Source organism: Gopherus flavomarginatus, chromosome 2, assembly GCF_025201925.1.
Source record: "Gopherus flavomarginatus isolate rGopFla2 chromosome 2, rGopFla2.mat.asm, whole genome shotgun sequence".
Lineage (NCBI taxonomy): Eukaryota > Metazoa > Chordata > Testudines > Testudinidae > Gopherus > Gopherus flavomarginatus.
The window spans coordinates 14,436,132-14,450,983 of NC_066618.1; the positions used below are offsets into that span (position 1 = coordinate 14,436,132).

Here is a 14,852-nt window from a genome sequence, read left to right on the forward strand (position 1 = left end):
AAATTATTGTTATTAAATGAATGATTTCATAAGGAAGGTGTTTTCTGAATCATAGTAGGTTTTATTTCAGAAGTGCCCTTTGACTTCATATGACTTTTTGTTATTGCTAGTGTTTTTACATCCATACAATAATGCAAAGTTGTGTTGGAATCCTTATTTAATGTGATCCATTTACCTTATGCTCCATTATACTTGTATACTAAACAACAGTTAGCCACATCTGCCTCTTATTTTATATTATTTTCCTAACCAAAGGAGCAGATATCAGCAGACTCTGTAAACAATCCAGTTCAAAGACAAAGGATAATGAGCGCAACCAATATTATTGCCGATGCCAAAAGTAAGTCATTCTTCAGTGTTCTTTAATGCAAACTTAGTATAAGTTGATCTGAAAAATCAAATTGTTATAAATAAATAATCAATGTAATTTAAAAAATTACTAGAGCATATATGGATGCTATACTGTAAATAAAGATAAGTTTTAGTAAAACAACTATTGTCATAAGTCACCTTCCTGTCAAGGCCTAAATGTGGGACATTGTGTGACAGAGACCCAAAAGTGCTATGGGATTTATTCCAGTAGTGTAAATAATTCATTATCTAACCTCAGTTTCATGATTATTTCTAATGTTAATAATAATAAGTGATGTAACATCAAATTTGAATTGGATGTAGGGACAAAAATGAGTGACATCCCTCAAAATAAGGTATAGTTGAGAGATAGGATTCTTGTACTATTAAATAGCCATCAAAACTAGAAGTGTGAGAAGAAAAACTCCTTGTCAATTAAAATGGCGAAAAATAATGTGGAAAACATATACTCTGCAGTTCCACTTTACTTGTACATGGCACTGAACTACTGTAGCTGACTTGAAAAAAGCCAGAAAGGGGAAAACCCGGGACAACTTTACTCTTGAATTCTTGGCAATGAAAATAAGACTCTGGGTTGCTTGGAATTAAAATGAGATTTGGTTATAAACATATGACATTCCTCTGACTTCAGATCTTCAAAACCCAGTTTGTTAGCCATTATTAATAATTTTAAATCATCACAAATAATAAACATATGCCTCCACCTTCACTTGGATGCTTGGTGACCCCAGCATCAAGCTCACAGAACCTCTGTCAGAGCTATATCGGTTGGGGCTGCACACATGCCCTCCAGCGACATCAGCATTCAACATCTAAGGGTATGTCTACACTGCTTGGATAGACATATACATGCTAGCTCTAGTCAAATTAGTAATTGTTGGCTGCTATCCCTCGATACAACGATGATGTCTGCCAGGGGAAAAGTCATTGATGAGACTTAAGATGGCTGAGGAGTCCAATTCATGCTGTACAGATTTTTCCACATATGTGACAGGTAGTTGCTTGGAGAAGGCACAACTGCTGGTCAGGATGCTGTACCCTTTCCTTCCTCCTTTGCTGTTTCTCAGACTCTTGAGCAATGCGATTCTGTTCAAAACATGCTGAGGCTTGATGAATGATGTGACATCATTGTAGTCTATTGCCAGCCAGCTCTTCCCAATGTGTGGGGTCAATGCCTCCCTTCTTAAGATATACTTTCAGGGTGCCCGTGTAGCATTTCCTATATCCCCCCTGGGTACTCTTATCATGACTAATTTGAGAAAAGAGGACTTGCTTCAGAAGATGAGTATCAGCCATCCACACACAATGACGAGCCCAGCAAAGTTGATGTTTCACAATCTTTGTCTAAACATTGGCGATGTTAGCTGCAGAGAAAACACTGGCATTGGTGCGACGATCTTCCCATCTGATACAGATAATCTTCCTAAGGAAGCACTGTTGGTACCATTCTAGATGCTTAAGAGGGCTTGATTATGTCACCCATGTATTGCACCCACAAAAAGAGTGGAGATGACTACTGTGCTGTAGAAGGATCTTAGTTTCCATCTGCAGATCTCTGTCAATAAAGACATAATGAAACAACTTTCTGAAGGATACGCTGGCACAATAGATCCTGTGTTTGATCTTTAAACCAAGTTTGACTGTCTGAGAGAGGTGGCTACCAAGGTAAGGAAAGTGCTCAACATTTTCCAGGGGTTCACCATCAATGATAATTTGTGGGAGAAGGTGGGCAACTTTTGCTGGGGCAGGTTGGTGGAGGACCTCAGTCTTCCCAACGTTGAGGGAAAGTCCTAGGCTATGATAGGAGCCTGAGAAAAGATCTAGGGTGGATTGCAAGTCATCCTCAGTGTACGTGAGAATAGCACAGTTGTCAGCATACCGTAATAACAGTCCTGGTGACTTTGATTTTAGAATGAAGACTCTGCAGATTGTGGAGTTGGCCGTCCATATGATGCGATAATCCCAATTCCTGAAGAAAGGCATTCATGAATAAGAATCAAGATTATAGCAAGATATATGGAAAAAAGGGCTGGGGGCAATAACACAGCCCTGCTTAACACCAGTATGGATGGTGAACAGTTCCATCTCCAACCCATTAGAGAGGACGATGGCAGCCTTCCCATCATGAAGTAGCCTGAGAACACAAATGTACTTCAGTGGACAACTGAACCTAGACAGCACCTTCCATAATGCTTCACAAATGATGGAATCAAAGGCCTTAGGTCAATAAATGCCATAAACAGTGGCTGGTGTTGTTCTCTACGCTTCTCTTGGATCTGTCATGCAACATTTGTCATGTTGATGGTGCCCGAAGATGATCTTAAACCACATTGGGATTCCAGAAGGATACCTTCGTCAAGAGGGAGCTTTAATCAAATTAATATGCTAAAAATAGCAGTGTGGCCATGGTAGCACAGGCAGCAGTTTAAGCTGGTTGTCAGAGTACAATCTGTCTGAGGTCCTAATTATGTACTCAGGCATATACCCCAAGCCACTGCCCCTGCTTCCTTGGCCACACAAGATGGCATATGCATGTCTACTCAAGTTGAAAATTACACCTCCCACTTTAGTGTAAACATACACTGAGTTTATTGAGGAGGGAGTGCAGTCCCCAACCACCTGAGTTCCTTCTCCCCTAACATAGAACATTAGGAACCTCTCTCACTTCTACTGTTCAGTCTTTGCAGACAACTTGTAGTTTCTTAATTCAGTTAGTTTAATTTGGAACAAAGAGAGGAAATTTTACTTCAGAATGCCTGAGAAGTCAATGCTAGCACCAATTTGATTAAAGACCATACTTTCCTGGTCATATGTGGAGGGATTAAAATAAATTATATGTGCTATGGTTAACTAAAATTCTTTTCTTGGCATATAATTCAGCATAAATTACTTAACTGTCCCTTTGTCCTCCTTCCCACTTAAACTGGAAGAGTCAAAATGGAAATGTCCTTCATGCTGGAATCGCTTTGCCCAAAAATATCTCATTTGGGACTGTTACCCACTGTGGATACAATTCAAGGAGAAACTGAAGCTTATAGTAATGGATCCATTTGCTGACCTCACTGTCACTGTTTGCATTGTGGTGAATACCATCTTCATGGCACTAGAGCACCATAAGATGTCAGAAGCTCTTAGAAACATGATTTTTACGGCCAACTACGTAAGTGAAATCTTATGCTCATTATAGACAGGGCTAGTAACTGCCTATTATTAAGGTTGTCTGATACTTCCCATATAAGACCCTGTTTTTAGTTGCTTATAACTTGGTCAATTAGCTGTTTAGGCTGAAATTTTTTCATGTTGAGTGCCTGTCTCAGGCTGAAGGTTTTTTCATTTTTTCATTTAACTAAGCATGCTCCAGTGTCTCACATTTCCTAGTGCGTGCCAGACTGTGCATGCATTTTCCCCACAGAATATCTGAACATGTTCCCTCCAACCCAGGATGTCATGACAGAGACAAGGGCAGTCATACCTAGTGGTTGGAGCAGGAATTGGGAAGCAGGCAGAATCAGGTACTGGGAGGTCAGAGTCAGAGACAGTGCCAATTCAGACTGGTGAATTCCTCCATCAGGTCAAGGGCGTGGACATGGGAGGCAAGCTCCCAAGTGTATTTTTGGTAGTTGTAAACTTGCCATTTCACCAGATAGTGCAGACAGCTGCATATCCATTGGGTACTGAGGATGGCATGCACTTCATATTCCTTGTGACTCTGGATTTTGACTGGTGGAGGTGGCAATGTGTTTCAGTCAAGGAACGGGTTCTTGGTGTAGGGCTTCAGAAGGGAAACATGGAAAACTGGGTGTATTTTGAGAGATTGGGGAAGCTGGAGTTTGAAGGTAACTGAGTTAATCTGCTGACATAATTGGGAAGGATCCCCAGAACTGGTGGTCCAATTTGCAGGAAGGTCATTTGATCTGGAGGTGTTTGGCCACAAGCCACAGCTTCTGGCCTACCATAAATACTGGAATTTTTTCCTGCTGATGGTCCACATGCATTTTGTAGGCCTTCTTCACCTCTTCTAGGTGGTTCTTGAGTACTTCCTGAATAAGATGGATCTGATGGACCAAGCTGGTGGTGGCAGGGTTCAGGGAAGCTATTGGTAATACTGAGTGGAAACGGAGATGGAACCCATAATTAACGAAGAAGGGACTCCGACCCATAGAGGCATGGTCAGCATTGTAAGAAAATGTTGCCTATGGCAGTATGGACCAGTTAGCTAGATGATAATTTACAAAGCACCTCAAATGCTGCTCCGGTCCTTGGTTCACCTGTTCAGGCTGTCCATCTGTTTAGGGGTGGTATGCAATGGAGGTGTATATATGGATGTCCAGAAGCCTGAATACTTCATGCCAGAAGCATGAGGTGAACTATGGGTCTTGGTCAGAAACTTTGTGGTCTAGGAATCCATAGAGTCCTACTGTGCAGTAGGAGTTGGGCAGTAGCCTCAGCAGAGGGCAGATGGTTGCAGGGGTGAAGTGGGCCATTTTGGTTAGGCAGTCCACAACCGTTCTGACTACAGTGTGGCCATCAGACACTGGGAGTTCCACAGTGAAGACTAGGCTGATAGTAACCCTGGAGACTCCTGGCTTGCCAAGATGCCAATGGTTCTGGTTTGGGGCATCCTAGTACATGCAGACCATTCGTAGGAGTCTGTGTATGCTTGAACCTCAGCCCACATGTGGGGCCAACAGAAAAAATGGGCAACCATGCGGGAGTCTTCCGGTAGCCAGAGTGACCCACCATTGGAGTATCATGGCACAGCCATAGCACCTCCAGTCAGGGTTGCCCTGGGGGCAAATATATGTGCTCATCAAAGTATATTATTCCATCCTGCAGGGAACGGTGCATCTTAGCTACCAGTGGCATGAACTGCATCCCTTGGGCAAGTGGGTCTTCTTTGGAGGCGGATCAAATGAGGAAGAGTAGGTCTCCCTGAATTGTGACATTGGCAAAGTTACTGGACTTGAGGTGGTAGGAAGGCTTGGAAGTCAGTTCTTCACTTATCTGATAGTATACCTACTTCTGCAATAGAATATTGGCTTCCCATTTCACTTTCCTGGGCAATAGGTAGTTGTAAACTCAAACCAAGAAAAGAACAAGGCCCACCTTAACTGCCTCTGGTTCAATAGGTTTTGCAGAGGTACTTGAGGTTTTTATGGTCAGTGAAGACCTGTACTGGATGCCAATCTCCCTCAAGGTGGGGATGCCATTCTTCAAATTCAGTTTTTATGGTGAGCAGCTCTATCCAGTATTTCATAGTTAATCTCTGTGGGAGTAAGTTTTTTGAGACTAAAATACATAAGGGTGCAGAACTGATGGGATCCAAGTCACTGTGATAGTACCGCTGCTAGGGCCACATTGGATGCATCTGTTTCCGCTATAAATGGACAAGTTGTGTGTGCCAGGACTGTGGCCATGGTAAAGACAGCCTTTAGCTGGGCAAAAGTGAGTTGGCCTTCAGTCAACTGAAAAAATTACACAGCTTTGCAGAGGAGGGAAGTCAAGGGAGTTATTAATTGGGAGAAGTTAATGATGACACTCCTATAAAATTTGCAAAGCCCAGGAAGTTCTTCAGTTACCAGAGGGCCCAAGGTGCTGTCCAGTTGCAAGTGGTTTCCACCTTTTGATGATCCATCTAGATTCCCTCCAGGGAGATGGTGTACTCAAAAAATTAAATTGTGGCTTGTTCAAAGGTGTACTTTTCCAATTTGGTGTACAACCCATGTTTCTGTAGTCTCCCTGGGACAGACTGGATATGCTAGTAGTGCTGCTCCAGATTCTTGGAAAATACCAGAATATTGTTGAGGTACGTAATCACATACTGATCCAGGATATCCCTGAACACATCGTTCATGAAATGTTGATATGTTGCAGGGACATTGATTAAGCCAAACAGCATCACTAAGCATTCAAAATACCCATTCTGAGTACGAAAAGCAATCTTCCATTTATCCCCAAGCCTTATGTGCAATCAATTGTATGCTCCCTGAAGATCTAGTTTTATGAAGATCCTGGCAGTCCTCAGGCAGTCAAGCAATTTCAAATTAGGGGCAAGGGGTACTGGTTATGAATAATCACTTGATTCCCAGTCAGAGAGCACAATTGTCTACACAGAGACTTAGTGACCCATCCTTCTTCACAGAGAGGACTGGTGCACCTGATGGAGAGATAGATAGCCAAATGAAGCCCTTGGCAAGGTTTTACTGGATATATCCATGGAGCATTTCCTGCTGTATGAAATATATCCGTAGGTAGGTCACCTTTGCCACAGGCTGTAGGTCTATCAGGCAGTTGTAGTCTCTGTGTGGGAGCAGTGAGTCTGCATTTTTCTGTTTGAACACATCCAGGTAGTTGTAGTACTTGTCATCGAGGCTGAGATTCTGGACTGAATCTGTTCTCATATGGCTAGCCCCCGACATTTGAGATTCTGCTTCTGAAGGTCTCCTCTCATCCAGGGACCCCAGGTGTGGGTCACTTGGTGGTTGGTTGTTCCTTGGAGGCACACTTTCTGACAGTATTCGGAGGAGAAGCTAATGCTCTTCCACCACCAGGAAATACAAGGGTCATACCATGCCAACTAAGGAATGCCAAGTATTAATGAGAAGTGGATCATATCTAAGCATATTGTTTTGCAGTGCCCTTCCACTGCAGCCTCTAAGGAGACCATCTCTTGAGTCACTGGTCCCTATAATAGGGGCAACCCATCCATCTTCTCCACAAGGTCCAGTGTGAGTTTCAGCTGGAAAGGGATCTGGAGGGTTTTGTTTTCCTCAGCATTTATAAAGTTAGCAGCAGCCCTGGAGTCTATCATTGGTAGTTGTGGGGAGATCTTCTGTGCCTGTCCCAAGACCTGCAACCAGAGGAGCAAATAGAAGTGCAGGGAGGCACCATAGTTCCCAGGCTAGGTTCTACTTGAGGGTGGACCGGAGGGTGAGTGGTTCCAGAGCATGGAGCTCTGATGGTGCCCAGGCTGTACCTCCATACTGGGCCTAGACTGGTCCATTTTCTGAGTTCTTCCAAGCTGAGCAGGAGGTAAGAAAATGTCCTGGTCTCCTACAGTAAAAAGAGTGGTTCAGCTGTTATTTACATGCTCTTTTCCCTGGGGTCAGATGCCGGTGACCTAGGTTGACATACATGGGTTTAGGACTCAGTTCTACAGGCCTCAGTGTGGAGAGCAAGCGTGAAGATGTCAGGCTACCCATCCTTTCCTCCTTCTATTCATTCAATCGAAAATCAATGTGTAGGCACAGTCAATAAAGGTGCCTAGGCAGGTGAGATTTTTCATGCTGGCTAGTTAGTCTTTTACCTCATCATTGGGTCTCCACCAGAAATAATAAAGTTGGGCTGCCTCTTTCCATTCAACACCAGCCACAAGCCATTGTAAATGGGCAGCGTAGGAGGTGACTGGCCCATGTCCCTTGCAAAACTTCTGGAGGGCAGCTTCTGAAGAGTGGATACAATGCAAATAATCAGAGATGGTTGTGAAAGCTTGCGGGTAGGCATCCCCGTCAGAGAGCAAAGGGCTGTTCTGCTCCAATGGTGGGGAGGCCCAATCAAGTGCTTCGCTGGAGAACAGGCTGACTACTAGCCCCAGCATAGTCTGGTGTGTGGAGTATTTCAGGGGTGGAGTAGGAAGAGAAGCCTGCATTGGTTCAGGTAACCCTGGTATTTCCAACAATCCCCATCAAACTGTTTGGGCAGCAGCACCACGGGGGCTGAGTCTGGTGATAAATCATCTCTTCAGGCACGTAGTATCACTGCTTCTCTCTCAACACTGAGCTGTTCCACCTGAGTTTGTGACAGGGATAGTTCCTCGTACAGGGTCTTCTTCAAGTGCACACTGCATAGCATGGATCTGTAGTGCAAGGTTCTCCACCTGCAGATGGGTGACTTGGTCCTCTGGGTCTCAGGCCCTTGGGGAGCTGCTGGTCGGAGGGTGGCCCATCCCCTGCGTCATCTGTGGAGGGGTTGGATGGATTCGGGGGGTGGGTAAAGATGGTCTGAGGGGACTGGGATGAGGGCAATCAGATCTAGTGGTCAGAGCAGGAGTTAGACCAAGACAGAGTTTGGAGGTCAGAGTTTGAGAAGGGCCAGAGGGTGAACCAAGAGTCAGGTGCCAGAAGACAGGCAGGGTCAGGCATCAGGTTACAGACAGCAATTGAATAGTAAAGTTGAGAACAAAGCAGAGTCATAAACCAAAGTCTAGGGTGTTTCACAAGTAAGATCTGGAGCAGAGATGGCCAAGCAGTCTGTATTGTTGCCTAGACAGCTCCCCTTCATGGTGTCTTGGTTGAAATACTGGTATCAGTCAGTCAGGAGCCTGTGGGGGGCCACCAATCAGAACCTGCTGGGCAGTACTTCCAGCCAAATTCAACCTCAAGGGGTCCTCTTGTGGGAGCCCAGCCTAAGCCTCCAATGGTGTGATGCAGAGGCATCAGTGGCTCATAACCCCCATGGTCCCAGTTTCTAACTGCAGGTACTAACACAGGGCAAAGCAGGGCTTTCCCTGTAATGTGAGCCTGTAAGTCAGGTGCTCTCAATGAACCTTTTGCTAGCACCCAAAGAGTGTGGAGAAGGAAGCTGTCTGATGCAGTTGCAGAGGGGACAAGAGCCAGACCCTAGGATGTTGCAGGCGTGGGGAGTAGTTTAAGACAAGGAGCTTGGGGGTTGGCAGCCAGGAGAAAGAAGTATGGGGGAAGACAGGACATGTGGTGGGAGGAAGATCTGCCAAGGAACCAGGGTGTAGGGAGACAGCTGGGCAGAACAAAGATACTTTGACAACTAGCTGGGGAGATAAGAGGATAGTGAGACTGGGTGAGAAGCCAATGGAGAAAGACTGGGACTGTGAGCCAATGGGGAAAGTGAGTCTAGCGGGGCAGGCAGCATCTGGAGGCTGGGGGAGAGAAAGAGGGAGAGATCAAGGAGTGGGGGAAGGAGCTAGAACTCTCTGGGGGACAAGGAGCTAGGCAAGGACACTGGGAGCAGGAGTGGGGGAGACTCTGATGGGGCATCTGGAGGGGTGAGATACTGGCAAAGGCTGGGATCAGAAGCCTGAACTGTCTAGATGAGGAGAATGGCATTGTGATAAAGAACCAGTGGTGGGGAAGAGACAGTGCTGGGACAGGGACAGGTTGGAGGGGATGGGGCAGAAGAGTCTGTGCCCACTAGAGCACACTCCCCTCCAGAGCCTGGAATGGAACCCAAGTTCCTTGAGTTTCACCATTCCTTTTCTGTTGGCAAATATTTATGAAATCTGTTTTCAAAGTGTCCCATGCCCCTCTAGGGCTGATCTGCTTAGAGAAAAACAACATACTGCTACAGTCATTACTACCTTATTTCAGGTGGCAGAGTTCTGCTGCCATACACCACTATGTGCAGGTATAAAGATCAGAGCTGCCCCTAACACCCATCAGTTCCTTTTTACTACCCGTGATGGTCGCTGGAACCCTGTTCAATATCAGAACAGTTCTCTCTCTCAGCTTTTGTGTATAATAGTGTCTATAATACAGTTAATCAAGTGATTAGTATAGTTAGTAAGTTTTAGTTGTGTTTAAAAATATTTTTTTTCAGACTTGTTGTTTTTCCAGTTTGGGGGTGTTTCTGCTTGCAGTACCGAGGTATGCCCCAGCCACCGGGCTTCAAGCTGTGTGCTTTTTGCTGGAGGCCTATACCTGTGAGTGACCTGCACAATAGCTGCCTGAAGTGCTTGGGTGAAGCACATGTAAAAGACCAGTGCCAGATTTGCAGGGAGCTCAAGCCTAGAATGAAGAAGGATAGGGAGGCTAGGCTGAAACCACTGTTGATGAAGGCAGTGCTGACTCGGTACCAAGCGCTACAGCTTCAATGAGAAGTGCGCCTCCAGCTTTAGTGGAATCCTGGCACTGATCTCACTCACCTGTGCAGAGGAAGAAACTTAAGACTTCCAAAGAGGCCCTGGCCAATGGAAGGTCTCCACCTCTAAGTCTGGTAAGAAGGCGAGGAGTTGAGTAGAGTATACCTAAAACCTAAGCCCTCCTCCTCCAAATTGGTGCCTAAGTTGGCACAGTTGGCTCTGGCACTGCAGAGAGCACTGTCAAGCCTGGTGCGAGAAGTGTCACCATCATCTTTTTCAGCACTACAAAACGATACCAGTGCCAACTACCCGAGAGGTGTTTGTGATGGCAAAAATTTCCTTTGCCTCTTCGTGCCAGTGTTTTCATCACTACAGGAGTGGGATCCCTTGGTGTAAGCCAGAGAATGGTCCCCATACTGTGGGAAACTTTCCAGACATCTATACTGACCCAATGGAATCAGATCGTGACAGGATCTGAGTCCTCGCTCCAACAGCTAGTCCCACAGTCTTACCCAGTGTTATGCCAAGAATAAGGCTTGGATGAGGGTAGGCAGGTCGTGGCTCAGTCTAGCTAAGACTATAGTTATGTGGAGGAGAGCGGAAGAGGGGGACAGGCTGGAGGAATTGGAGAAGATAGCTTCTTCCTCAGTTTGGGGGGTTTGCCCAGTGTTCCTTACTCAGGTTTGAAACCTGAGAATTTTTCTGGGTGCCTAGATCACAGCAGAGGGCCTTTCATCATGAATTCTTGGCCAGGATGTTGAACTAGAATGATTGACATCTTGTCATTGCCATATGCAGTCAGTGTAATGTGCTTTACATGGGGCTACTGACCATTCTGGAAACATCCACTGGAGCAGAATACCATTTAAGGGGTGCTTCTCTGAGACAGCATGTTATATGTATGCTACACAATCTGCATTGACTGCTGATTTGTTTGGAGATGCAACTTTAAATGGATTGGGTCCTCTTACTTTTAAGATCACCTTTCTCTTCATATGATACTGTGAATAACTGAGACAATCTGAGTCCTCTCAGCTAACGCTACCCAGTTTAACTGCAGAAAGGGAGCAGGATATTCTTACTGTGTGCACCTCAGCTAGAGAACTGTTTCCTACTTAGTTCACCAGTGTGTGAAACTGTTGTTCTTCAGGTCAGGTTGCAAGGCTCATTGCTCATTTGTTCATGTGTTTTTTTTCCTTAGGGTGGAGGAAGGGATAAATTATCAGCTTGCGGGTAATGGAGAATTTGTATTGCACCTCCTCTGCCCTTTGGTGCCTGCATGGGTGGATTAGTGTGGGCTAATATATTAATAATAATATAATAACATTAATAATATTTTAGTCATATTTATAAGAAGGCAGCCCTGCCAGGAGACAAGCTCCTCGTACCTTTAGGCTGACATCAGTTTCGCTTTCCCTTTCACAGGTCTTCACTGGAATTTTTACAGCAGAAATGATCTTCAAAATCATCGCTCTAGATCCCTACTACTATTTTCAGCAGGGCTGGAATATTTTTGACAGCATAATTGTTATGATAGGCCTAATAAGTATAATTAGGAAGAAAAATCTGGCATTTTTCAGATTGGTAATGATTCTTCTCTTTTATCTGTTTGACTAAACAATAAACGCTTTGCATTATTTCAGTGGTCCACATTCCCTTGAATAATTCTATTTTTAGAGAATGAATAGGTACAATGAAAATTCTAGACTGCATCCAAGTGACCAATTAATATCTAAATTGTTTGATGGATTTGTAAACTTGATACTGTGTGTTAGTATATAATAAATCAACAAGAACTATATGTCGAGTAATCAAAAAGCACATTTAAAAGTTTACCAAATGGTCCATACTGGATACTACAAAACCTCTGAAGCTGTCTCTCTTGAGTACCCTGGCTGCAGGGGGCTCTGCTGCTTTCACTCTTCACCCCTTATCATTTCTCTACAAGGATTAGGATCAGCTCTGTCATTCCAGACCTTTTCTTTTGGCGGAGATGGGGATTTGGAGGGCCTTCCCCCTCTCGCTCCCCAAGAATATTCTTGGGATATTTAGGTGGGGTTATGGGTGAGGTTTCCTCACCAGAAATACTTTGAGCTGACAAAGGAAAGATGGTCCTGCAGCCTCCTCATAAGATTGCTCCTAGTTTAGAGCAAGGAAAAATAGGCTCTGGTAACCCTATATAAAAATGTCACTCTTATTCAGCACATCTGTTCCCTTTTTGTATGTATTCAGAGTCACATCTGCTGATTTTATGACTAAAATAAGTGCTTACTGCTGTTTATTCCTATTAGCCTTCCACAGTTAAGGTGGAGTCATTTGAATTCTATTTCTTCTTGTTAGTCTGGATCTGTAAAAGCATCAAAGAATCCTGTGGCACCTTATAGACTAACAGACATTTTGGAGCATGAGCCTTCATGAGTGAATACCCACTTCGTCATGCATCTGACGAAGTGGGTATTCACCCATGAAAGCACATGCTCCAAAACGTCTGTTAGTCTATAAGGTGCCACAGGATTCTTTGCTGCTATTTCTTCTTGTCCATCAGAACCAAAAGTGGTTACTGCGATAATCAGTGACATCTGTGCAAACCACTGAAGACAATGGGGAGCCACTTAAAGCCCTAACAGGGTAAAAAGGGGGTCACTAAAGTCCTGTTTTGGCATGCAAAACCCTCATTACTGGTGATGATGCATGAGATTGGGGGCGTGGGGAAGAGCTTGGTTTTCAGATAATTTCCATTGGTTTCCATTTCATGGAACTCAATCAATTCTTGATCAGGCCCTAAAAGCTTGGGTCCTTGGTAATGTAATAGGACACAGTCCTGTAAGTTTCCATACAACTTGAAGCAAAGGAGCTAGTAAGTCCCCACCCCACTGGGACTTACTAGCCAGTTATAGTTGACATAGCCATGCTTAGAATATTAATGAATAATAGAACTCCACGAATCAAAGTGTAAACAGAGCATTTTTATTCACAAAAATATTCACAAATCATAATTTGTTTTTAATTATTTGACCATTTCTAGTAATATAGGAATACTTATTTCTTGAGCTGGTCAAATGGTGCAAATAATACATACAATATATTTGCAATTATAGTCCAAAATAAAAGCACCAAGTATGATTTCCTTTGATTCATGAAGTCATATTTTTATTTGGACAACTGCTGTGTGTTAAAGAAAACGATCATGAAGCCTGAATTTTAGCATGAATGACTCCTTCATAATGAATTTTCAGAAATGCATTTTTCTGTTAATAAGTTTCTATCAGTCAGTCAGGGAACAATAACAACACCATGGGACATAGATGATGCAGCCATACAACACAAATAAAAAATAGTAATAAGCAAACTCAAACTGTTCATGAAATGCCAATAGTTTGAAAATTATTCATCTGAACTATTTGGCGGATAGTTGTGAATAAAGAATATTTTAAGTGCACAAATAATGTAATCAGAATTAGTTTGCAAATCATCCTCTAAAGAGCAAAAGGACTAAATTGAGAACAAATAGTTCTACTTATTACTAGATTGCAATTTGTGTGTTTCTGATAAGTCAGAAAAAAACTACAAGAAAATATACATTCCTGAGTATGACAAATATTTCAAAATTATGGGCTCAGTTTTTTATAAATTAATGTTAGAAATACATTATTTAATTTTTTTTGCTATTTGACATTGTACTATTTCGTTTTGTCTTACAGCTGCGGATCTTCAAATTGTCAAGGTCATGGCAAGCCTTAAATAAACTTGTGAAAATCATGTATCTGTCAGTTGGTGCCTTGGGTAGTCTTCAACTGGTATTGTGTATCACTATATTTATTTTTGCTCTAGTAGGAAGGCAGGTTTTTGGAGAACATTACTCCAACTTCACTAAAATAAGCACAGATTGCAATTTACGCTGGCATATGAATGATTTCTTCCATTCATTCCTTATTATATTCCGAATTCTATGTGGAGAATGGATTGAAACCTTGTGGAGCTGCATGAAAGTAGCTGAGAAACAGTCGTGTCTTCCTTTTTTCTTGCTGGTCCTGATGGTAGGAAAACTAGTGGTGAGTTTCCTAATATTGTTCTATTTGTATTACTCATATGTAGGGAGCTACCAAATTCACGGTCCATTCTGGTCAATTTCATGGCCAGAGGGTTTTTTAATTGGTCTATTTCATGATTTCCAATGTTTACATCTGAAATTTCACAGTATTGTAACCATGGAGGTCCTGACCCAAAATGGGATTGGGGGGTGGTTCAAGTTGTTGTGAGGAGGTCCCAAGATTGCCACCCTCACTTCTGTGCTGCCTTCAGGGCTGGGCTACAGGAGGTTCCTGAAGCCCCTGGAGAAGCAGGGAGTGGAAGCCCCACCTGCAGCCACTGGGAGCAGAAGTCCTCAGTCTCAGGAGCCACTGGGGAAGAAAACCCCAAGGTCTGCTCCCAGAGTCCCAGCAGGAGCTGCAGGTTGAGGGGAGTGAAAGTCCAGAGCCCAGCTCCCGGGCTGCTGCAGCACAGAAGTGAGGGTGTACCACCCTAATTTCTGTTCTGTCTCTGGAGGTGGGTCTGATCTCCCCACCAAGCGTGGTGTGCAGGGGAAGGACAACTCCTGTCCCTCCCCAGCCTGGCTGGACTAGCATCTAAGAGTCCCAGGCTCCTAGCA

The 14,852-nt window shown here is 43.9% G+C and overlaps 1 protein-coding gene across 1 annotated transcript in view; it reads left to right on the top strand.

Annotated features, from left to right (window-relative positions):
• The window catches only part of LOC127045480 (sodium channel protein type 5 subunit alpha-like), a 146,487-nt gene that overhangs the window by 74,559 nt on the left and 57,076 nt on the right, over window positions 1-14,852 (top strand). Inside the window, 4 exon segments of the mRNA XM_050941523.1 lie at window positions 256-340; window positions 3,303-3,532; window positions 11,630-11,788; window positions 13,906-14,256. Of these exon segments, the coding sequence (XP_050797480.1) occupies window positions 256-340; window positions 3,303-3,532; window positions 11,630-11,788; window positions 13,906-14,256 (825 nt within the window).